At 46.9% G+C, this 16,859-nt stretch overlaps 1 protein-coding gene across 4 annotated transcripts in view; it reads right to left on the reverse strand.

The window, feature by feature from the left end:
* LOC115558691 (RNA-binding Raly-like protein) overlaps positions 1-16,859 on the reverse strand; it is a 32,867-nt gene that overhangs the window by 3,345 nt on the left and 12,663 nt on the right. For 2 of the 4 annotated variants that reach the window (XM_030377049.1, XM_030377047.1), the window contains 3 exons: positions 5,946-5,996; positions 2,461-2,630; positions 1,655-1,768 (listed from right to left, as the gene is read on the reverse strand). In XM_030377049.1, coding sequence (XP_030232909.1) covers positions 1,655-1,768; positions 2,461-2,630; positions 5,946-5,996 — 335 coding nt within the window. Of the gene's footprint in view, positions 1-1,654; positions 1,769-2,460; positions 2,631-5,945; positions 6,000-16,859 lie in introns of all 4 variants that reach the window. The other 2 variants (XM_030377048.1, XM_030377046.1) reach the window with 1 other exon arrangement.

Genomic DNA, 16,859 nt, shown 5'->3' on the forward strand with positions numbered 1-16,859 from the left:
GTATCGGACGATATATATATTTTTTATTATATTTTCTTTTTGCCGTGATTTACAGACAGTTCAAGAAATGTTATTTTATTTAAATTGAGACATTGTAACATTTGTTATCATTATCATTGTGTCATTTTTATGATGTAAATTGAGGGATGCTTAGCCTGGAAATCCAGACCCACATCTAGAAAGCTGTAGGGTCTGGCAACGAGTAATGAAAATGGCCCAACTCGAGGGGCGGCACCAAGCATGCATTTGAAAATTTCACTGGATAACACACATTGGATAACACTACGACCAATCAGAAGAATACAAGGGGTGACGTATCCAGACCAGTGGCGAAACCCAATAGATAAGACTCTTGCCGCATCCGGTCGGTAAAACAGCAACGCTTTTGGCCCGCCTATATTGATACATCGATGTGATTGATTAATGTTCTGGGCCAGGGGAGGCCCAGAATATAGACGTGTATATTGCTCGTTCCGACAGTGACTCGCTGAGCAAATTCAAATTGTGCACTCACGAGAACTCTGGATTTCCAGGGTATTATCGGCTCCAAATAACGGCTCAAGAAAATCGGTATCGGCGTATCGGTTAAGGCTGATGAAAAAGAAAAATCTGTATCGGTCCTAGTCATGATGTCTGAAGAGCACACACACACACATACACACACACACACACACACACGATGTCTGAAGAGCTGGCTCCAAAACAATAGCTCACAGTTCGACCATACGCTCCAACAACGGCACAAACAACAGTTATGGTTCTGAGACGACGTGGAACAGATGCAGTGATGAGTAGAAGGACGCAACGAACAGAGTGATGCTGACGATGGATACGGAGAAGAGATTAAGTGAGACTGTGTGGAAAGAAATGGGGGCTTTAAGGATGACTTATCAGTTGGTCAAGGACATTCATTCTAGACATTTATTGTAAATGAGAACCCCCCCACCCCCCACACACACAAATGAGTGGGCAGATGGTGCAGCAGCTTGCATGTTGTCATTTTAATTGTGATCAGTGTGATTAAGAAAGCCAATAAAAGCAGTTTTGTGATGAAGGCCGATAAATCTATCTGGCTCTCGATTCCTCTCTTGGGACTTTTACTTTCTTAACACAGAGGGTGCCACTTCCACATTGGCCACTTGGGGGCAGCACTAGCTCTTGCCACAGAAGTAAATTGAAGATACATATTTTATACCTTACCATCAAAGGTCCAATTCAAGCCTTGGGTTTAATTTTTGTTTTCAGCAAGCCGGTCGTTTCCACCGCATTGTGCATTCAGTATGTTCCCTGCCTTACCGACAACAAGATAGGAGGACAAATACCCCTATTGACCTTATCAGCAATTTGACGTGCTAAAAAAAAATCCCTGAGCAGAGCAAAATAATTGATTTGTCAGGCAGAGCCGTACAGATTGGTTTCTGGCATTTGAAACAGCAAGTGTGGTGCATTACATATTCCAAGTCCCCGGGAGAACAGATTATCCAGAGTCATTGTGACTGCTGAGGCTTATCACGTAGATTTATGAAGGCCTGATGTCACACAGTCTGGGTTTTGGTGTGTTTTGAGGGGTTGGTTAATAGATTATCTATTTTTCCACTCGCGTTGTCTCTCTGTGTGGGAGACGGCTTCCAGAGTTTCCCAGCGAGCATCTCACCTTTGTGGTTGTTTTTCTGGGTGTCCATCTTGTCCAGGCTGTCGAGCAGCCCATCAATTTGTGTCTTAATCAGAGTCAGCTCCCGCTTAATCACCTGCAGCTCCTCCATCCTCACTGCGGGGGCAGGGGAGAGTGACACAGACAGGGGGAGAGGGCGAGGGGGGAGAGGGAAGACAGAGAGAGAGAGAGAGAGAGAGAGAGAGAGAGAGAGAGAGAGAGAGAGAGAGAGAGAGTAGATGGAGAAATACAGAGGAGGAGTGGATGGGGAGAGAGGGAGGTTTCACATCAGAACATTGAAAAGATTTCAGAGATTAAAAAGACTAACTGGGAGACACAACCTCTTTATATTGGTTATCTCTACTCCTAGCTTTTGCAGTGTGGATTCATATATCCAAGTTATAACATAGCGGTTACGTTTCTATATGCTTACGTTTACATTTACATTATTAATGTAGTGTACCATCTCCTGCGTGTGCGCTGCTGTTCATCATTATACCTTCGACTTCACTATTAAAGTACGATTTAAGCATTGGTTCAGAATCAGAATCGCTTTTATTTGCCAAATGCATCATTGGACACAAAGGAATTTAACTTGGCATCCAGCGCGTAACACACACCTAGACAGACCGACAGTAAAATGCACATAGGTCTTCTTTCTTTACGTCGCTACACATGCAGCCTAGAGGGAGGATCTTCCCCACGGGTGAAGCAACGTCCTCGGGGGCGCTTGTCTATACACAAACTGCCCCGCACGCGCGTCCGTCCGTCCGTCCGTGCGTCCGTCCGTGCGTGCGAGTAGTACTCACGCTTGGCCGGGGTTGAACTAGTGGACTTGGCTCTGGAGAGCTTGGAGTGAGTTCTGTCCCGGCTGCGTCTGTGGCCGGAGGAGTGGGAGGAGGAGCGGGGTCTCTTGGCCTGGCTGGGTCCATGGGGGAGCGGGTGCAGGGGGGCGGGCACGCGCTGGTAGTCGTACACCCTACGCAGGACACACACACACACAGATTGGGTTTTGTTATGAGGCTATGCCTCGTTAAGGTTGCAGTGATACCAAGTAATTCTGCATAGATGCTGTTCTTGGTGCTGGATGTCCTTCTGTAACTCAACACAATATTGATATTCAAAACCAAGCTATTTCTAAACATTGCTGGCTCATAGCACACGCTGGCTACATGACCAAAACAGTGCATGGCTGAGGGTTCCATAAACCAAACCTCTATTGCACGGATGGGATGCAAACAAAGGATCTAGACATTAGCTTTATTATGAGATTGATGCGCAGGTTGAAAACATGAGGATTAATAATGAAAAACATGTTTGCCATTGGTGCGCGCCTGGTTTCATAAGAATGCCAAATTAATTATAAAAGAAGTAGCCTGCATTATTATGATTATTATCGTCCATAGTATACTACAGGGGGGTATGTTATTTGTCGGAGATGCAAAGCGAAAGTGAAATAATTTTTTATCTGAATCAGACACACACACAAGGGCAAACAGGCACAAAAACACTATAATTAATAAAAAAAAAAAAAAAAATTGCCGTGACGGGGTCAGAAGAATAGTAAACACAGAAAGCATTCAGAGCAAGACAAAGCCTCAACCACGGAATAGATAAGCACACAAATACCCACTACTAGAAAAAAGAGGGAGAGAATATTTGGTCTTCACAGGGATATAAATATGATTATTTAGACAATAGTTATTTCCATTTCCCCCATTTGGTTTTCATCCTAAATGCCACCCGTTCTTCCATGTGGATAGGGTTCTGTTCTTCCCATCTTCCACAATGTAATTGGTTCTGTCAGGGCCAATCAAAGCTTCTGGGCAGTTCCTCGGGCCTCTGTCCACCCAGAAAAGGCACACTGAGTGAGTGAGTGAGTGAGTGAGTGAGTGAGTGAGTGAGTGCGTGCGTGAAGTTGGGATTGAAAGTGGGTATGATTTTTTCATCACATGGGAAACTAGCGGCGATAGAAAACTACTGCTTGTGAACACAATTATTGTTCAACATTATTTCATTAAATAGATTTATTCTGAACTGAGACGAGTCAACTCTGATATCAACTATTGACATTAAAGGGAATAAATATGCTATATAAAATATACCCAAAAATATAGCAGATAGCACTCTCCCTGATAATCACATTGCACCTTATGACACGTGTAATATTAAATAGACTAAATCTGCAATAACTACTATTAATAATACAAATACTTATGTTAAATAATGGAAGGACAAGCAACACAAAGCCTGGTGCTGAAGCCCTGTCTAAATATGTATGTCCATGTACAGTACAGTATAGTGCAGAAAAACGGTAACCCGTTGACCAAACGTAAACGTAAGAGTGCATTTAGGAGGAACCAGGAGACCACGAAAATGCACAACGTCTCACGAAAGCCAGTGAACGATCTATACGATCCACCAACTGGCCCCGTCTGGTGTTTGTTTGCCTTGTGGATGTAGTTCATAGAATAGAGTGACTACTGGGGATGGAGACGGATGCTTAGAGACACACCCACCAATATGGAGGTGAGTGTGTGCGTGCGTATGTTGGTGTGTGTGTACATCGGTGCGTGCGTGTACATTGGTGAGTGTGTGCGTGCGGGTACGTTGGTTTGTGTGTGTACGTTGGTGTGTGTGTGTATGTGGATGTGTGTGTGCGTGTATGTGCGTGTGTAAGTTGGTGTGTGAACGTGCGCGTGCATTGGCGTGTGTGTGCGCATGTATGTGCGGCCGTGTGTCCGTGTGTGTGGACGTTGGTGTGGTGGGTGGGTGGGTGGCTGGCCATTTGTGTGGACATGCGGGGGCGAGCAGCGCGTGTCCTCTTTCCTAGACAATAATACAAATTCAACATCGCATTCAACTCCTGCCAACTGCATCAGAAAATATTGAACAAGTACTTTGTTCTTTTACTCCTGGCGTCTGTATATATATATATATGTATAAAAAAAAGAAGAAGCAATCTTTTAAAGAATGGCACACGGAGAGACAATGTCTCCCGCCAACTCACAGTCGGCCGTTTGATAGCGGGGATTAGGCGCATTAGCCGGCCATAAACGCGTGAGATTACGGGGGATTTTTACATATTGTAGTGGATGGAGGAGCCGGTCCTTCAGTGACACTGAGGAGTCGGCTCCAAACGTCGCCGCAACAAAGGCTTCCCAGTGGCGGCCAGTGAGAGAGAGGCACTGGAGAGGGCTTAGCAAAGGGTGGACATGATGCAGTGCGTTTGTGTGTGTGTGTACACACCGCAGAGAGAGATAAACTAGAGAAAGAGATACGGCAGGGGGAAGTGGGTGCGCTTGTGCTTATGAGGGAGAAAGTCAGCAGCAGGAAGAGGGGGCGAGGGAGAGTGAGTGAAAGACGGGGAGAGGAAGGGTTTGTCTTTATGGATTAGACCCTGCATGAAAAAGCTTTGTTTTGTCTTGAGCTGTTGCCTGTGTGTTAAGCTACACTTTACCATCCACACACACACACACACACACACACACACACACACACACACACACACACACACACACACACACACACACACACACACACACACACACACACACACACACACACACACACACACACAGCTGAGGGCATAATCATGCAGTGTGTTAAAGGCAAATTGAAAATCACTGGCGTGTTTTCCCCTGAGCACAGACAAAAAAAAAATGCAGAGCAAGGAAAAACAAGACCGAAAGCAGGGAACAGATAACAGCAGAAACTCACGGCCACCGGAGCACTGATATATACGAGGACACGGCACGGAAGGCACATCCAATATTGAGATGTGTTTGTGTGTGTTGTGCTTGTGAAACTGCAGACGGAGACGCGCAGGCTGTAAACCTGGAGGTGGTCCAACTCTGAGCCGATTCTTAGTAATTGGAGACTTTTACGAGTTTAGGTCAGACACCTTACAGAAGAAAACGCAGTGAAGATCACTTAGCATAAATCCATGATGTGCCACATACTGTAGAATATATGTACATTATACAGTAATACATCAATAATACAGGCACGTGTTGGTTTTCTATGTATAAAACTAACCAGCATGTGCCTATGTTATTGACCACATACTTTGATATATATATATATATATATATATATATATATATATATATATAAAGATCAACATGTGCCTGCATTATTGATTGAGTGCATGTGTGTTCTGATGCAGACCAAAGCCTGTCGAGCTGTAACAATGAAGAAAGCATTTGCGTCAGGACGGGTCTGCCACAGGCCAACGCGGAGACAAGCGGCGGTGAGCGCTCTTAGCAGCGGTGCACAGCCAACCTGACAGTACCTGTCATAGTAGTCCTCCTGGTAGCTGTCATACTCCACGTCGAAGTCCGTCCTGCTGGCCCCGCGGATGAGGAAGAGAGGGGGCAGGGGAGAGGAGGGGTGAGAGGGATGGAGGGAGAGAGGGGGGAGGAGAGAGGAGGGGTGAAAGGGATGGAGGGAGAGAGGGGGAAGGAGAGAGGAGGGGTGGAGACGATGGAGAGAAACAGGACAAGAACAGTCAATCAAAATGCATGGCTGTGTGTGCGCTCGCGCTGGTGTATAGTTTTTTGTGTTGAGTGCATTTTTCCTTTTTAAAGATGTTGTTTGACTGTTTTGTTTTAACATTTACGCATGATTAGTTGTTTCGAATATGTTGGTTGGTGATTCAACCGAGAACGAAGGTGTAATAATTGATCGTAGTAAACATATACTAACATTTGATATAATAAAGCCGTAACACAATGGCCGTGTACACGTTTATATATAATGACCTGTTCTGCTTGAATTTATGAAAGCCAACTCGTTTGTACATTAAATATGGCAATGAACATCACTGGGCTGACATTTTGCTATTTGTGTATTAGTGCCTGTCAATTAATAGCAAGAATAATTCACAGCAGTTACTTGGACACAGCCTTCACTTAATGTGCTATAAATGCAACGGCTATAAAGTATTCAACCCCATTTTATACCCTCCACTGTAATTATGTTTATGGGGAGGAATTACATAGACTGGTAAATCTTGGAATATATCCGATCTATCCCATCTCCCCATTATTTTTATTGTAGATCTATATATTTATATAGATGTAAAGATATTCACAATATGCATCAGCACAAACAAGAAATCAGTTGTTACAAAACGTACCGTGCATTAAATATGGTATTACATACATTTCATCAAGGTAAACTACAGCGAATACCACACCCGGAGCCATCCTATCAAGTATTCCTAATAATACATAAATCTAAACACTTATTTATTAATTACACACAGGTCAAACACAGCAATGAGAAATACAACCAAACGTCACCAAGATGATACATCACAATCAATGCATCAGTGTCGGAGACATTAGGGTTTTATCTCATGACATTTGCTCAAACACGTTCACCCTGCCTGTAATGTGATAATTAGCATATAGCTGAATAGCTTTGGTGATATTACGGGCAATGTGCTCATATTCTTCCCATTATTCCGTCGTCAGTGCTGTGGGCATCATTGCCTTTGATTCCATTACATTAGAGGCAGTCATTGTGTTATGGTGGACTATTAACATTTCTGAACCTTTACAATTTCGACCCCCAACAACTCGTAGTGGTGCAGGTGCTCACTTCAAGTCACGCATTAACAAAACTTTACACGAATGGCATTTGATGAAATGCACGGACGATTTAGCACCGCCGCATTTAGTCTTATTTGACATCACAGTTAATCAAGCTTAAATCTCCACCCCCAAAGTGCGAACACACACACAGACAAAAATTCGCAAACACCTGCTCTCGCTTTAATAAATAATGGCCAGCGATCATGTTTAATGCGTAATATTGTGCAACAGCAAAGCGGAGAAGTAATTGTTAATGTCCAGGGAAAACAGAACCAATATACTCTCTAACACAGCAGGCCGTGTACACAACCGTCTAGTCTGCATGTTGACGCGAGTTTGATAGATAAAACGACAGCAGATCTCCCGACATAAGCCCTGATGTGTGTTGACACCTAAGGTTAACGGCCTGTATTTGACTGACTAAATAAAGGCGGCAGAGTGGCACTAATACAGACCATAGGCAGCAGTATGATGTGTCAGACCTCGGCCGCGTTTCTTCCCTAATCCCTGGATGCTAATAATCCTCCTCTGTGGCCCACCGTTCCTATCGCTCCTCTCTTGCTCCCTATTCCTGTCACCGTCTGACACATTGTCTCAGGGCCAGGCCTGCAGTGCAGCAGTTAAAAGAGATATATGCATCCTGGGATTGCACTCTTCCACCATCCCTCAAATGTGGTGCTGCACACGGCAGACGAGCATCTGCTCTCTCTCTCTCTCTCTCCCTCTCTCTCTCTCTCTCACCAGGACTCACACTGCTTCTCTCTCTCACTGTGTATCTCTCCCTCTCTCCCCCACCCCTAGGATGCTTGCTCACTCTCTCTCTGTCTGTCTCAGTGGGACTTGTCACCAGGACCCTCTCTATCTCTCTGTATCTCAGCTGGGAGGAGGAGAAGAATCCATCAGCTAGATAGTGTATTTTAAGGGAACATATGTTTATATATTATGTATATGCTGAGAGCTACACGATGGGGTGCGACAGATTGGATGTGAGAAAAAAAACAGACACACACACACACACACACACGCACACACTTAGTAGTCAAGGCAACAATGAGACAGAAGGAAGAAATCAAGATTTTGTTAAAGTTATTGAAATCAACAGTTTAAAACTACTCAATAAAAACAATTCTTGAACTGCATTCATTGTCGCCCCACCCCACTGCCTCCCCCCCCCCTATTTTCCTCCATCTTTTAATTTCCAGGCTTAAATTTGACTCTGAAGCTTTGTATTTGTCTAGTTGTTATCTGCAACTAACCAGGATTGAAGTTTACAAAAGAGCCAGCCTGTGAAGCCTGTGTGTGTGTGTGTGTGTGTGTGTGTGTGTGTGTGTGTGTGTGTGTGTGTGTGTGTGTGTGTGTGTGTGTGGCAGATAGACAGGAGGGTCAGTAAAGGCTAATTAATTTCTCCTCATAATTTCTCAAGTGCCAAAGCAATCCATTAGATATGGCTAGCTATAAATCATCCCACCATACCACAGCTCATTGCAAGAGCCCTCCTGTGTGTGCGTTTGTGAGCGTGTGAGTGTGTGCGACATTGTAACCGGTATGATTTCAAATGAACATTCTTTCTGTATTTCTTTATCTATATTATATTTCTTCATCAATGTGTAAGTGTTAGGTCCTAGGCTTACGTGAATGAAACATTCATGTGTTTGAAAGGTACAATCCGAGGTTGAAGGGAGTGTGATTCTGATAACTACATTGAGCCTCCATGACCCTTTTTACAGCTGGCATTAACATGCGTTTGGGCTAATGGGATATAAATGTGATATGTTCAGGTGTAACAGGGGTCAATGGTGTGTGTGTGTGTGTGTGTGTGTGTGTGTGTGTGTGTGTGTGTGTGTGTGTGTGTGTGTGTGTGTGTGTGTGTGTGTGTGTGTGTGTGTGTGTGTGTGTGTGTGTGTGTGTGCGCGCACTTAATGCATGCAGTGCTAATAAACATGTTTGCTCTCTCGTACGTAGCTCATCACACACGCACACCTTATTGATTAAATAGTAAAAAATGTTTCAAAGGGACTTTATCCTTAGCACACAAAGAAAACCTGAATGCATAGACCCAAATGAGAGCATATGCTCGACACTTGGCAGTTGGTTTAGTTGGATTTCAAACTCATGCATGGGTAGAATGTCTTCATGTAAAAGCAACCTCCTTTAAAGGAGAAATCCGGTGTAAAATGGATCTGGAATATGATGGAATGTTGGAATGTTCGTTTGGGAGCAATATAGTGCATATAGACGCATTCTTAAATTGGCTGTTTTTAGACGATTCTACCAAAACGCTATAATCTTGGAACGACAGGGGCATGTCTCATGGTATAAGCTAAATCGCTATTTTATACCACTTACAAGGCTAGAAGTAGCCCGACACTTCCTAGGTAGTATAATAAGGGTTTTAAGATATAAAACAAGTCTTAACATATGATAACTTTGCAAGTGTACAGATTGTTTATTAAAAAGGACATTTTATACACACAATACCTTCAGTAGTTCACCCGTCGACGCCATCTTGTCTTTGAGACTCGATAGGTAGATCGGCAAACACAGAGCTTGTGACATCCGTGAACAAGACGCAAGGTCTGGGTTCGCCAATCTACTTATCGAGTCTTAAAGACAAGATGGTGCATGTATCCCGACACACCGTCACAAATCTTGACACATTCAGAGCTTATATGTATGCATTAAGTGAAAATCCCATCGAAAACAGGGCATACAGGAGCATGGGAGAAGGGTTTTTAGTTGTGTACGTCTGCCTCCCCCTGACCACGGTCAACGTGGGCGGGTGTGGGCTGTGCTAATGTGGATTAACAGCCGTCAGAGGACTGATGATGCCTGATGATGCCTGCGCTGTTGGTTTGAATGGAGGGCTCTCTGGTCCGAGGGCCTGATGAGCAGAGCTCCTCAGGCCCAGGGCTGGCAGTAGAAACGGGGACAGAGGGAATGCGTGATTAGGCTTTGGTGACAATGGGGGGGGGGGGCATTTCTTGATTAACTAACAGGCACCTCTTTTCCCCTCGCTCTCCTCTTTGCCTCCCTTTCTGTTTCGTGGCTGTTCTCTAACGACATGACGCATCATGCGCTATTCAATTTAAAGAAGGAATTTCGACGTTCCCATATCCCACGTCGTCGGGATCGCCCCCATTGTTAATAGGTTACCCAGATAACCGAAAAGGATGTGGCTGAAAGCACGGCAGGTAGAAGTACAGCACAGGTTATTAGTGCACAATAAAAACGTTTTATCCGTTTCATCTTACATCTCGCATATAAAATGCAAGAAAAGAGAAACACCTCAACAGGCTTGGCTTTGTGGATCTGCCTGAATTAAAGGCAGAGAGTGGGTCTGAGGGGCGACCGAGATAGAGGGAGCATGGAGTGGCAGAGACAGAGGAAGGGGAGGAGGGCGAGGAGGAGAAGATGGGAAATGAAGGACTGCTGCCAAAGGATGAGGCTTCGACACAGCTTGTTCTTCCTCTCAGACACTCTCTCTAGGGAGCGAGAGCCTCCGAGCTAATCTACTCTCTCGCTCTCCCTCTCTCTCCTTTTCATTTAATCACTGTCGCTCTCATTCTCTCTGTCCTATTCACACTGCCCTCCCCTCCCGCCCCCTGCTTGTTCTCCTTTTTTGGTTTAGCGATGCGTACATCAAGCCGCGCAAACACACACACTTACACACACACACACACACACAGCAGGGGAAATAGCACCGTCTGTCTGCGCCGCACAATCGTAAATGATGAAAATTTGGACACAAAAGAAATGCGTGCTCGGCACGCGTGTAGAGTGCGATAGCCCCTTGTAACCGGTTTGTTAACCGCCGATGGCGAACCACCGACTAAACTACTTGTTTTCGCCCGGTTACGAAAACCTTTACATGGAAGGCGTCTTCATTACGGCCCGTGACAGAAAGGAGTTTAGACCACTTAAAAACACACAGCTCACGCACTTTAAAGATGATTCAATCAATGGCTCCGGGATGGCGCGCGATCGATAACCCATTACCATGTCATTTGGTTTGCAGTCATTGATTACCGTTTGGCTCGCAGGCTGCTCTGTAGGCACCTGCTGCTGACCAGAAGATGGAACGGGGGGGAGCGATGGGACTCACAGAAACTCCATAGACGTATTGCATTCGTGTATCAATGTCGAACCACCGAATCAAGGGCAAATGTGTTCAGGAGTCAGAGAAAGGTTATGGAGCCCTCTCTCACCCCCTCTACCCCTCCCCTTAATTGGCGTTGATGTCCTGCAGACGACAGACTGACAACACCATGGTTTGACTGCAGTCTGGCGGGGTAGAGAGCACGGTATGTCGGAGAGTGCCGCTCCCCCGTGCTACTGCGCCCATGAGGCATGGAGCTCACGGTGGGACCAGGACCACAGCTGGAGCAGAACAACACATGCATCCAGCAGGCGCTTAACTAGAGACTGGAAAAATATGGTGAGCGGGGAATGTAGATCTCTCCCTTTGACCGAGGGCTCCATTTATTCATCCTGGTGCTCAGCCCCGCTCCCCTGCAGATTACCGGGTAAGCGTTGTTCCTGGAGCGGGGCCCGAAATGGCCGGTTAGTGAAATAACTCCCGAGTGGACCCTGGTGTGGAGGAGGACGGGGCGGGCGGGAGAGCGGGAGCGAGAGGCGCTGAAAGCTATCAAGGACAGACATCCACGACGTTAAAAAAAGAATGATGGGGCAGAGAACGAGGTGATGAGTCAGAGTCTCCCCCCAGCTGTCAGCGGGGGGGGGGGGGGGGGGGGGGCATTCCACGTGGACACGCGGCCTTGTGTCCAGTCCACGGGAACGCCACGCGCCCGGAGCGTCTCTATCGTTGGGTTTAGCCAGCTGGGAAAGCGACGACTGAGCCTCGGCTCGAGGTGGCAAGCGTGGCAGGCACTTCTCCAATTTCAGCTCCGAATCAATTTTCATTTTCTGCACCATTGCCAGGGAACAGTCGCCGTACATAAGTGGTGGAAATTGACAATGTCTTTGTTGCGCGCTGAAAGCAAATTATTCGGCAGAACACGTTCCATACTGCTAACCTGTGCCGCGGCGGGCGCTATTAACCGCTCTCACCCCGCAGACAAAGGACGTTTTTGATGAGGCTCTGTAACCGGTAAACTAATGTGTCACCGCGCACAGCCAGGGTTTCAGCGCATGAAGGGCCGGAGGAAAGCGGTTTCATCGCACTCTGGTGAGGCGGGGGGGGGTTGTGGCGGATCCTGAGTAAGGTCAACGGGGGAAAACGGCCGTGTGATACGAGCACGGACGAAAGAACGATGTCCCCTCGCTCTGAAATGTAGCAATGTGTTGTAGAGGTAAGAATCAAAAAGGGGGAGGAGGAGAGGGATGGAAGGAAAGGGGAGGCATGGCAGGGGAGGAAGGAAGAGGGAAGGGGGGGGGGGGGAAGCAGCAGAGCAGGCGTTCTGGCAATGGATGTGAACTGTTTAAACTAAGGATTAGCATAATCTGCCTTTCAAATCAGCCTGGGTTACAGGTGTTGACTGTGATCAGAGGAAAAAAGCTGTTATTCTAATTGCAGCCATAGCCCGAAAGCAGCAGAGAATAGATGAATGAGGTATTGTGCAACGGTGTCAGATCAGATCGCTTATTTAATGTTTCCAACAGAAGACCCAAGGTGAGCATGAGTTAAAGACGCCATTATGAGCCAAACACACACACAATGCTGTGTGTGTGTGTGTGCTTGTGTGTAGAACCGGGAGCAAGGACACATTAACGAAGTATGCCATTATGACAATGTGATCATTCGCAAGGCAAAGCAGGAGTCCGATTTTTCCACATGACCAGAGGTCTTCAGCAGACAACTTTTAGTAGCAGACCAAAACAAACCTAAAAGAGTTTCCCCTCAGGCTAGGATTGTCTTCTGTTTAAAATTGGATAGAATTACCAGCCAGCCACTGTTATAAGAAAGCATTTCCATTTGGCTATATAAAATAATGTGTATATTAAAAAATTCATGTGGACGTTCTTTGTGCATATTCTGATAATCGTTTTTGTGTTGTGTGTTTCTCTCTCTCTCTGTGTGTGTGTGTGTGTGTGTGTGTGTGTGTGTGTGTGTGTGTGTGTGTGTGTGTGTGTGTGTGTGTGTGTGTGTGTGTGTGTGTGTGTGTGTGTGTGTGTGTGTGTGTGTGTGTGTGTGTGTGTGTGTATTTTTCTGTGCAATACATCACACGTTACTTTGCAGAGAAAATAAAGCAGGAGTTTTAGTAGGCGCGGTGTCATCCATTAAATCCGGCCCGCTATAATTAGAAACGTCAGAGATGAAACGTACTCATTAGGATCCTTGCAGCTAATTAACTGCGTGAGCCCGCGTTAAGGTGACAAGCGACGTCCGGGGTGGTCGGCAAAGGTTGCCCCTTCGCCGCCTTTCACAATAGCACCCGGAGCCTCGGCACCAAGACAAGCCCCGCTAACATGGACCTGCGCCTCCCTAAGTCTCCCCTCTGTAGAATGAACATTAAACGCCCACGCTAAGAGGCTGTCAGGGGTGGTGGTGGTGTTGGGAAACACTCAGGGCATTTCCATCCCCTGCTCTTTGGACTGTGTTCTATGGGGAATGATCAAAGAGGTAAATACAAGCCTACCGGAACGGCTCCGGGGTAGCTTACAGTACAGTTTACGCAACCCGCTGAAGACCAAAAGCGGCCACTGAGAGAGAGAGAGAGAGAGAGAGAGAGAGAGAGAGAGAGAGAGAGAGAGAGAGAGAGAGAGAGAGAGAGAGAGAGAGAGAGAGAGAGAGAGAGAGAGAGAGAGAGAGAGAGAGAGAGAGAGAGAGAGAGAGAGAGAGAGAGAGAGAGAGAGAGAGAGAGAGAGAGTGTGTGTGTGTTCCGCCGTTTACAGCTGATTAAGTTGGCCCTACTTTGTTCAGCAGAAGAAAAAAGACAGGGCTGGATATTTGCTTAATGCGTGGCGGGGCCGATAATGAGCTGTCAGAGGGTCCCAGGGGGCCGGCGGGCTAGGGAGGCTGGGCACGGGGGTCCGGTGGTGATGGACAGGACCAGCATTCACAAAGTCAACAGCACACTAGTCTGCTATCCCCACTGGGCAAACACTTGGGTCTACATAAACCCCTCGAGTCCCAGGAGCAACTCCTCTGCAAGCCCTACCAATGGCTTTAACCTCAGTTATACAGAGAGGTTGAGACAGGATACAACCAAGAGGAGGAAGATGGGTGCTTTGGGGAGAAGTGGGGAGATTTCAAACACAGCCATTTTAGCTTTCAAAGGCTGTGTGTGTGTGTGTGTGTGTGTGTGTGTGTGTGTGTGTGTGTGTGTGTGTGTGTGTGTGTGTGTGTGTGTGTGTGTGTGTGTGTGTGTGTGTGTGTGTGTGTGTGTGTGTCGGATCAACCAAGTTATGACACTTATATCTTATATAATTCCACAGCCATTTCTGTTATCAGTACATTTACTTCGCTGCCTTTGAACCCATTTTCTATTTTTACCCCCACAATATGGGGCCGCCGTGTTCAGTCGGTAGGTTGCTGACGTGTTCGCTGCGTGTGCGTTTGTTGCACATGCATGTTCTCTGATCCACCGGACTGGATTGCCTGTTGGCTGTTTGTAACAGCGGCGCGCCAATCTGATGGGGTCAATGATACCCGGGTGCCTGGGGCACACAGTTAATGACACACACACACACACACACACACACACACACACACACACACACACACACACACACACACACACACACACACACACACACACACACACACACACACACACACACACACACACACACACACACACACACACACACACGGCTCCCCTTGCTCACCTCCATTACCGTGGCGCGCTGACGGGGGACTTTCACAGTGCAGGCCAGAAAGTCGCCGCCTCCCGTTCGCTGACAGGCTCAAATGGCCCTCCGCTGTGCTGCTGCTCACACCGTATCCCAACGCCTCCTTGGCGCAAGCCATTTTGCACTTCTTCCCCCGCCACCAGGTTATCAACACACACTCGCTCGCTCTCTGTCTCTGTGTGTCTCTCTGTGTGTGTCTCTCTGTGTGTCTCTCTGTGTGTCTCTCTGTGTGTCTCTGTGTGTCTCGTCCCTGCTTGTGCATTCACATAGCAACCTCCCTCCCCCCCCCCCCCCACCTTCCTCACTTTCAATTGGGTGACCCATAAACGGGGAGATTAGGAAGGAGGGGGGACACTACAAAGTAAACATCTACAGTCCTTCAGAAGGGGGCCTGGGGTGATTGAAAGAGAGAAGGAACAACAGGGTTCACCAAGGGGGGCTAATATGATGAACAGCAGAAGGTTGAAGCTGCCAACGAGCACAGGCAGAGCCTTGAGCAAGTGAAGCAGACAGGCCCAATGCTCTTGTTTTTCTACCCCTGGCCCACCTCCTGCAAGCCTTTTAACGTCCTTCAAAAAGAGTGGGAAATGTCGAATTACAGGTTGTGGCATTGGGCTGATGAATGGAAACAAGCCGCTCAAGGTGTGATGTGGCTGTTCCTGCGTTTCGTAGATGTTCTAGGGTTCCGTAGAGGTTTGTTTTAACATTCCCTATATGTTCTAGTGTTCCGTAGATGTTCTAGCGTTTCGTACACATTCCTGATAGCTGTGCTGGTGCCCGCCTCGTGGGGGGATTCAAGGTGAACGGGCTTTCATCCTGTTGGGAAAGGCTCCCTTTTTTTGATCTAGTGTTATTTTTATTTGTGCAGAGGCTGGTTTACCCCCAAAGCTGTTTGAGTGCAATGCAGTATTAATTGTCCTTCCTTGGGCCTTTTACAGAGCCTCAGTGACAGATTAAATGTGTTATACGTCATGGAAAGCTCCAGGCATCAAATCTCACTTGTCTAACTCTGTATAAAATCAATATCTAGCAATGACTTATTTTCCACACACTGCACACAGATGCCAGGGCTGTGTGTAAGAGCGTCTCTGTGGCTGACAGAAGTTCGACTTTCTTCTGCTGGGACTTTGAGAGTGTGTGTGCGAGTGCGAGTGCGAGTGCGAGTGCGAGTGTGTGTGTGTCTCTCTCTCTCTCTCAGTGCATGGTTATCAAAACAAGCTTCTTTTTTTTTAAGGCAGGTGCATCAGTGTCAACTACAAAGGTTGTATAGTTCCATGTGTGCTGTGTATGTGTATTATGCGTATATAGTGTTTATGTGTATAGTGTGTGTATAGTGTGTGTGTGTGTGTGTGTGTGTGTGTGTGTGTGTGTGTGTGTGTGTGTGTGTGTGTGTGTGTGTGTGTGTGTGTGTACACAGAGCCGACCGGTGCTGGTGAAGCCCTGAAGCCTCAGAGCCTATTTCCCATTGTGTGGCGTGATAAGTTTCCCTGTCAGATCCTCCCAGTACCACTATATTTCTGATAAGCTCCGCTGCTAGTTTTCCAGACCTCTGGCACAGAGATCAATTTGAGATTGATTCAGAATGCCCTGCTGGGCCGAGCTGGAAGATCAGTTTGAGATGGATTGGTCACGCCAGGGGGGCGAGCACCACACAGCGCAGCACCCCTCCCCCTCCCTCTCCCCTTCCTGTCCCCCCCCCCCCCGTCCCCCCGCAAGCTCTGTTCATTCTCTTCTCTCCTTCTGCTTTTATGTCACTATCGGCGCCCGTTTTTTTAAACCGCTGTGAACGTTCTGCG

The sequence above is a fragment of the Gadus morhua genome, chromosome 14, assembly GCF_902167405.1.
Source record: "Gadus morhua chromosome 14, gadMor3.0, whole genome shotgun sequence".
Taxonomy (NCBI): domain Eukaryota; kingdom Metazoa; phylum Chordata; class Actinopteri; order Gadiformes; family Gadidae; genus Gadus; species Gadus morhua.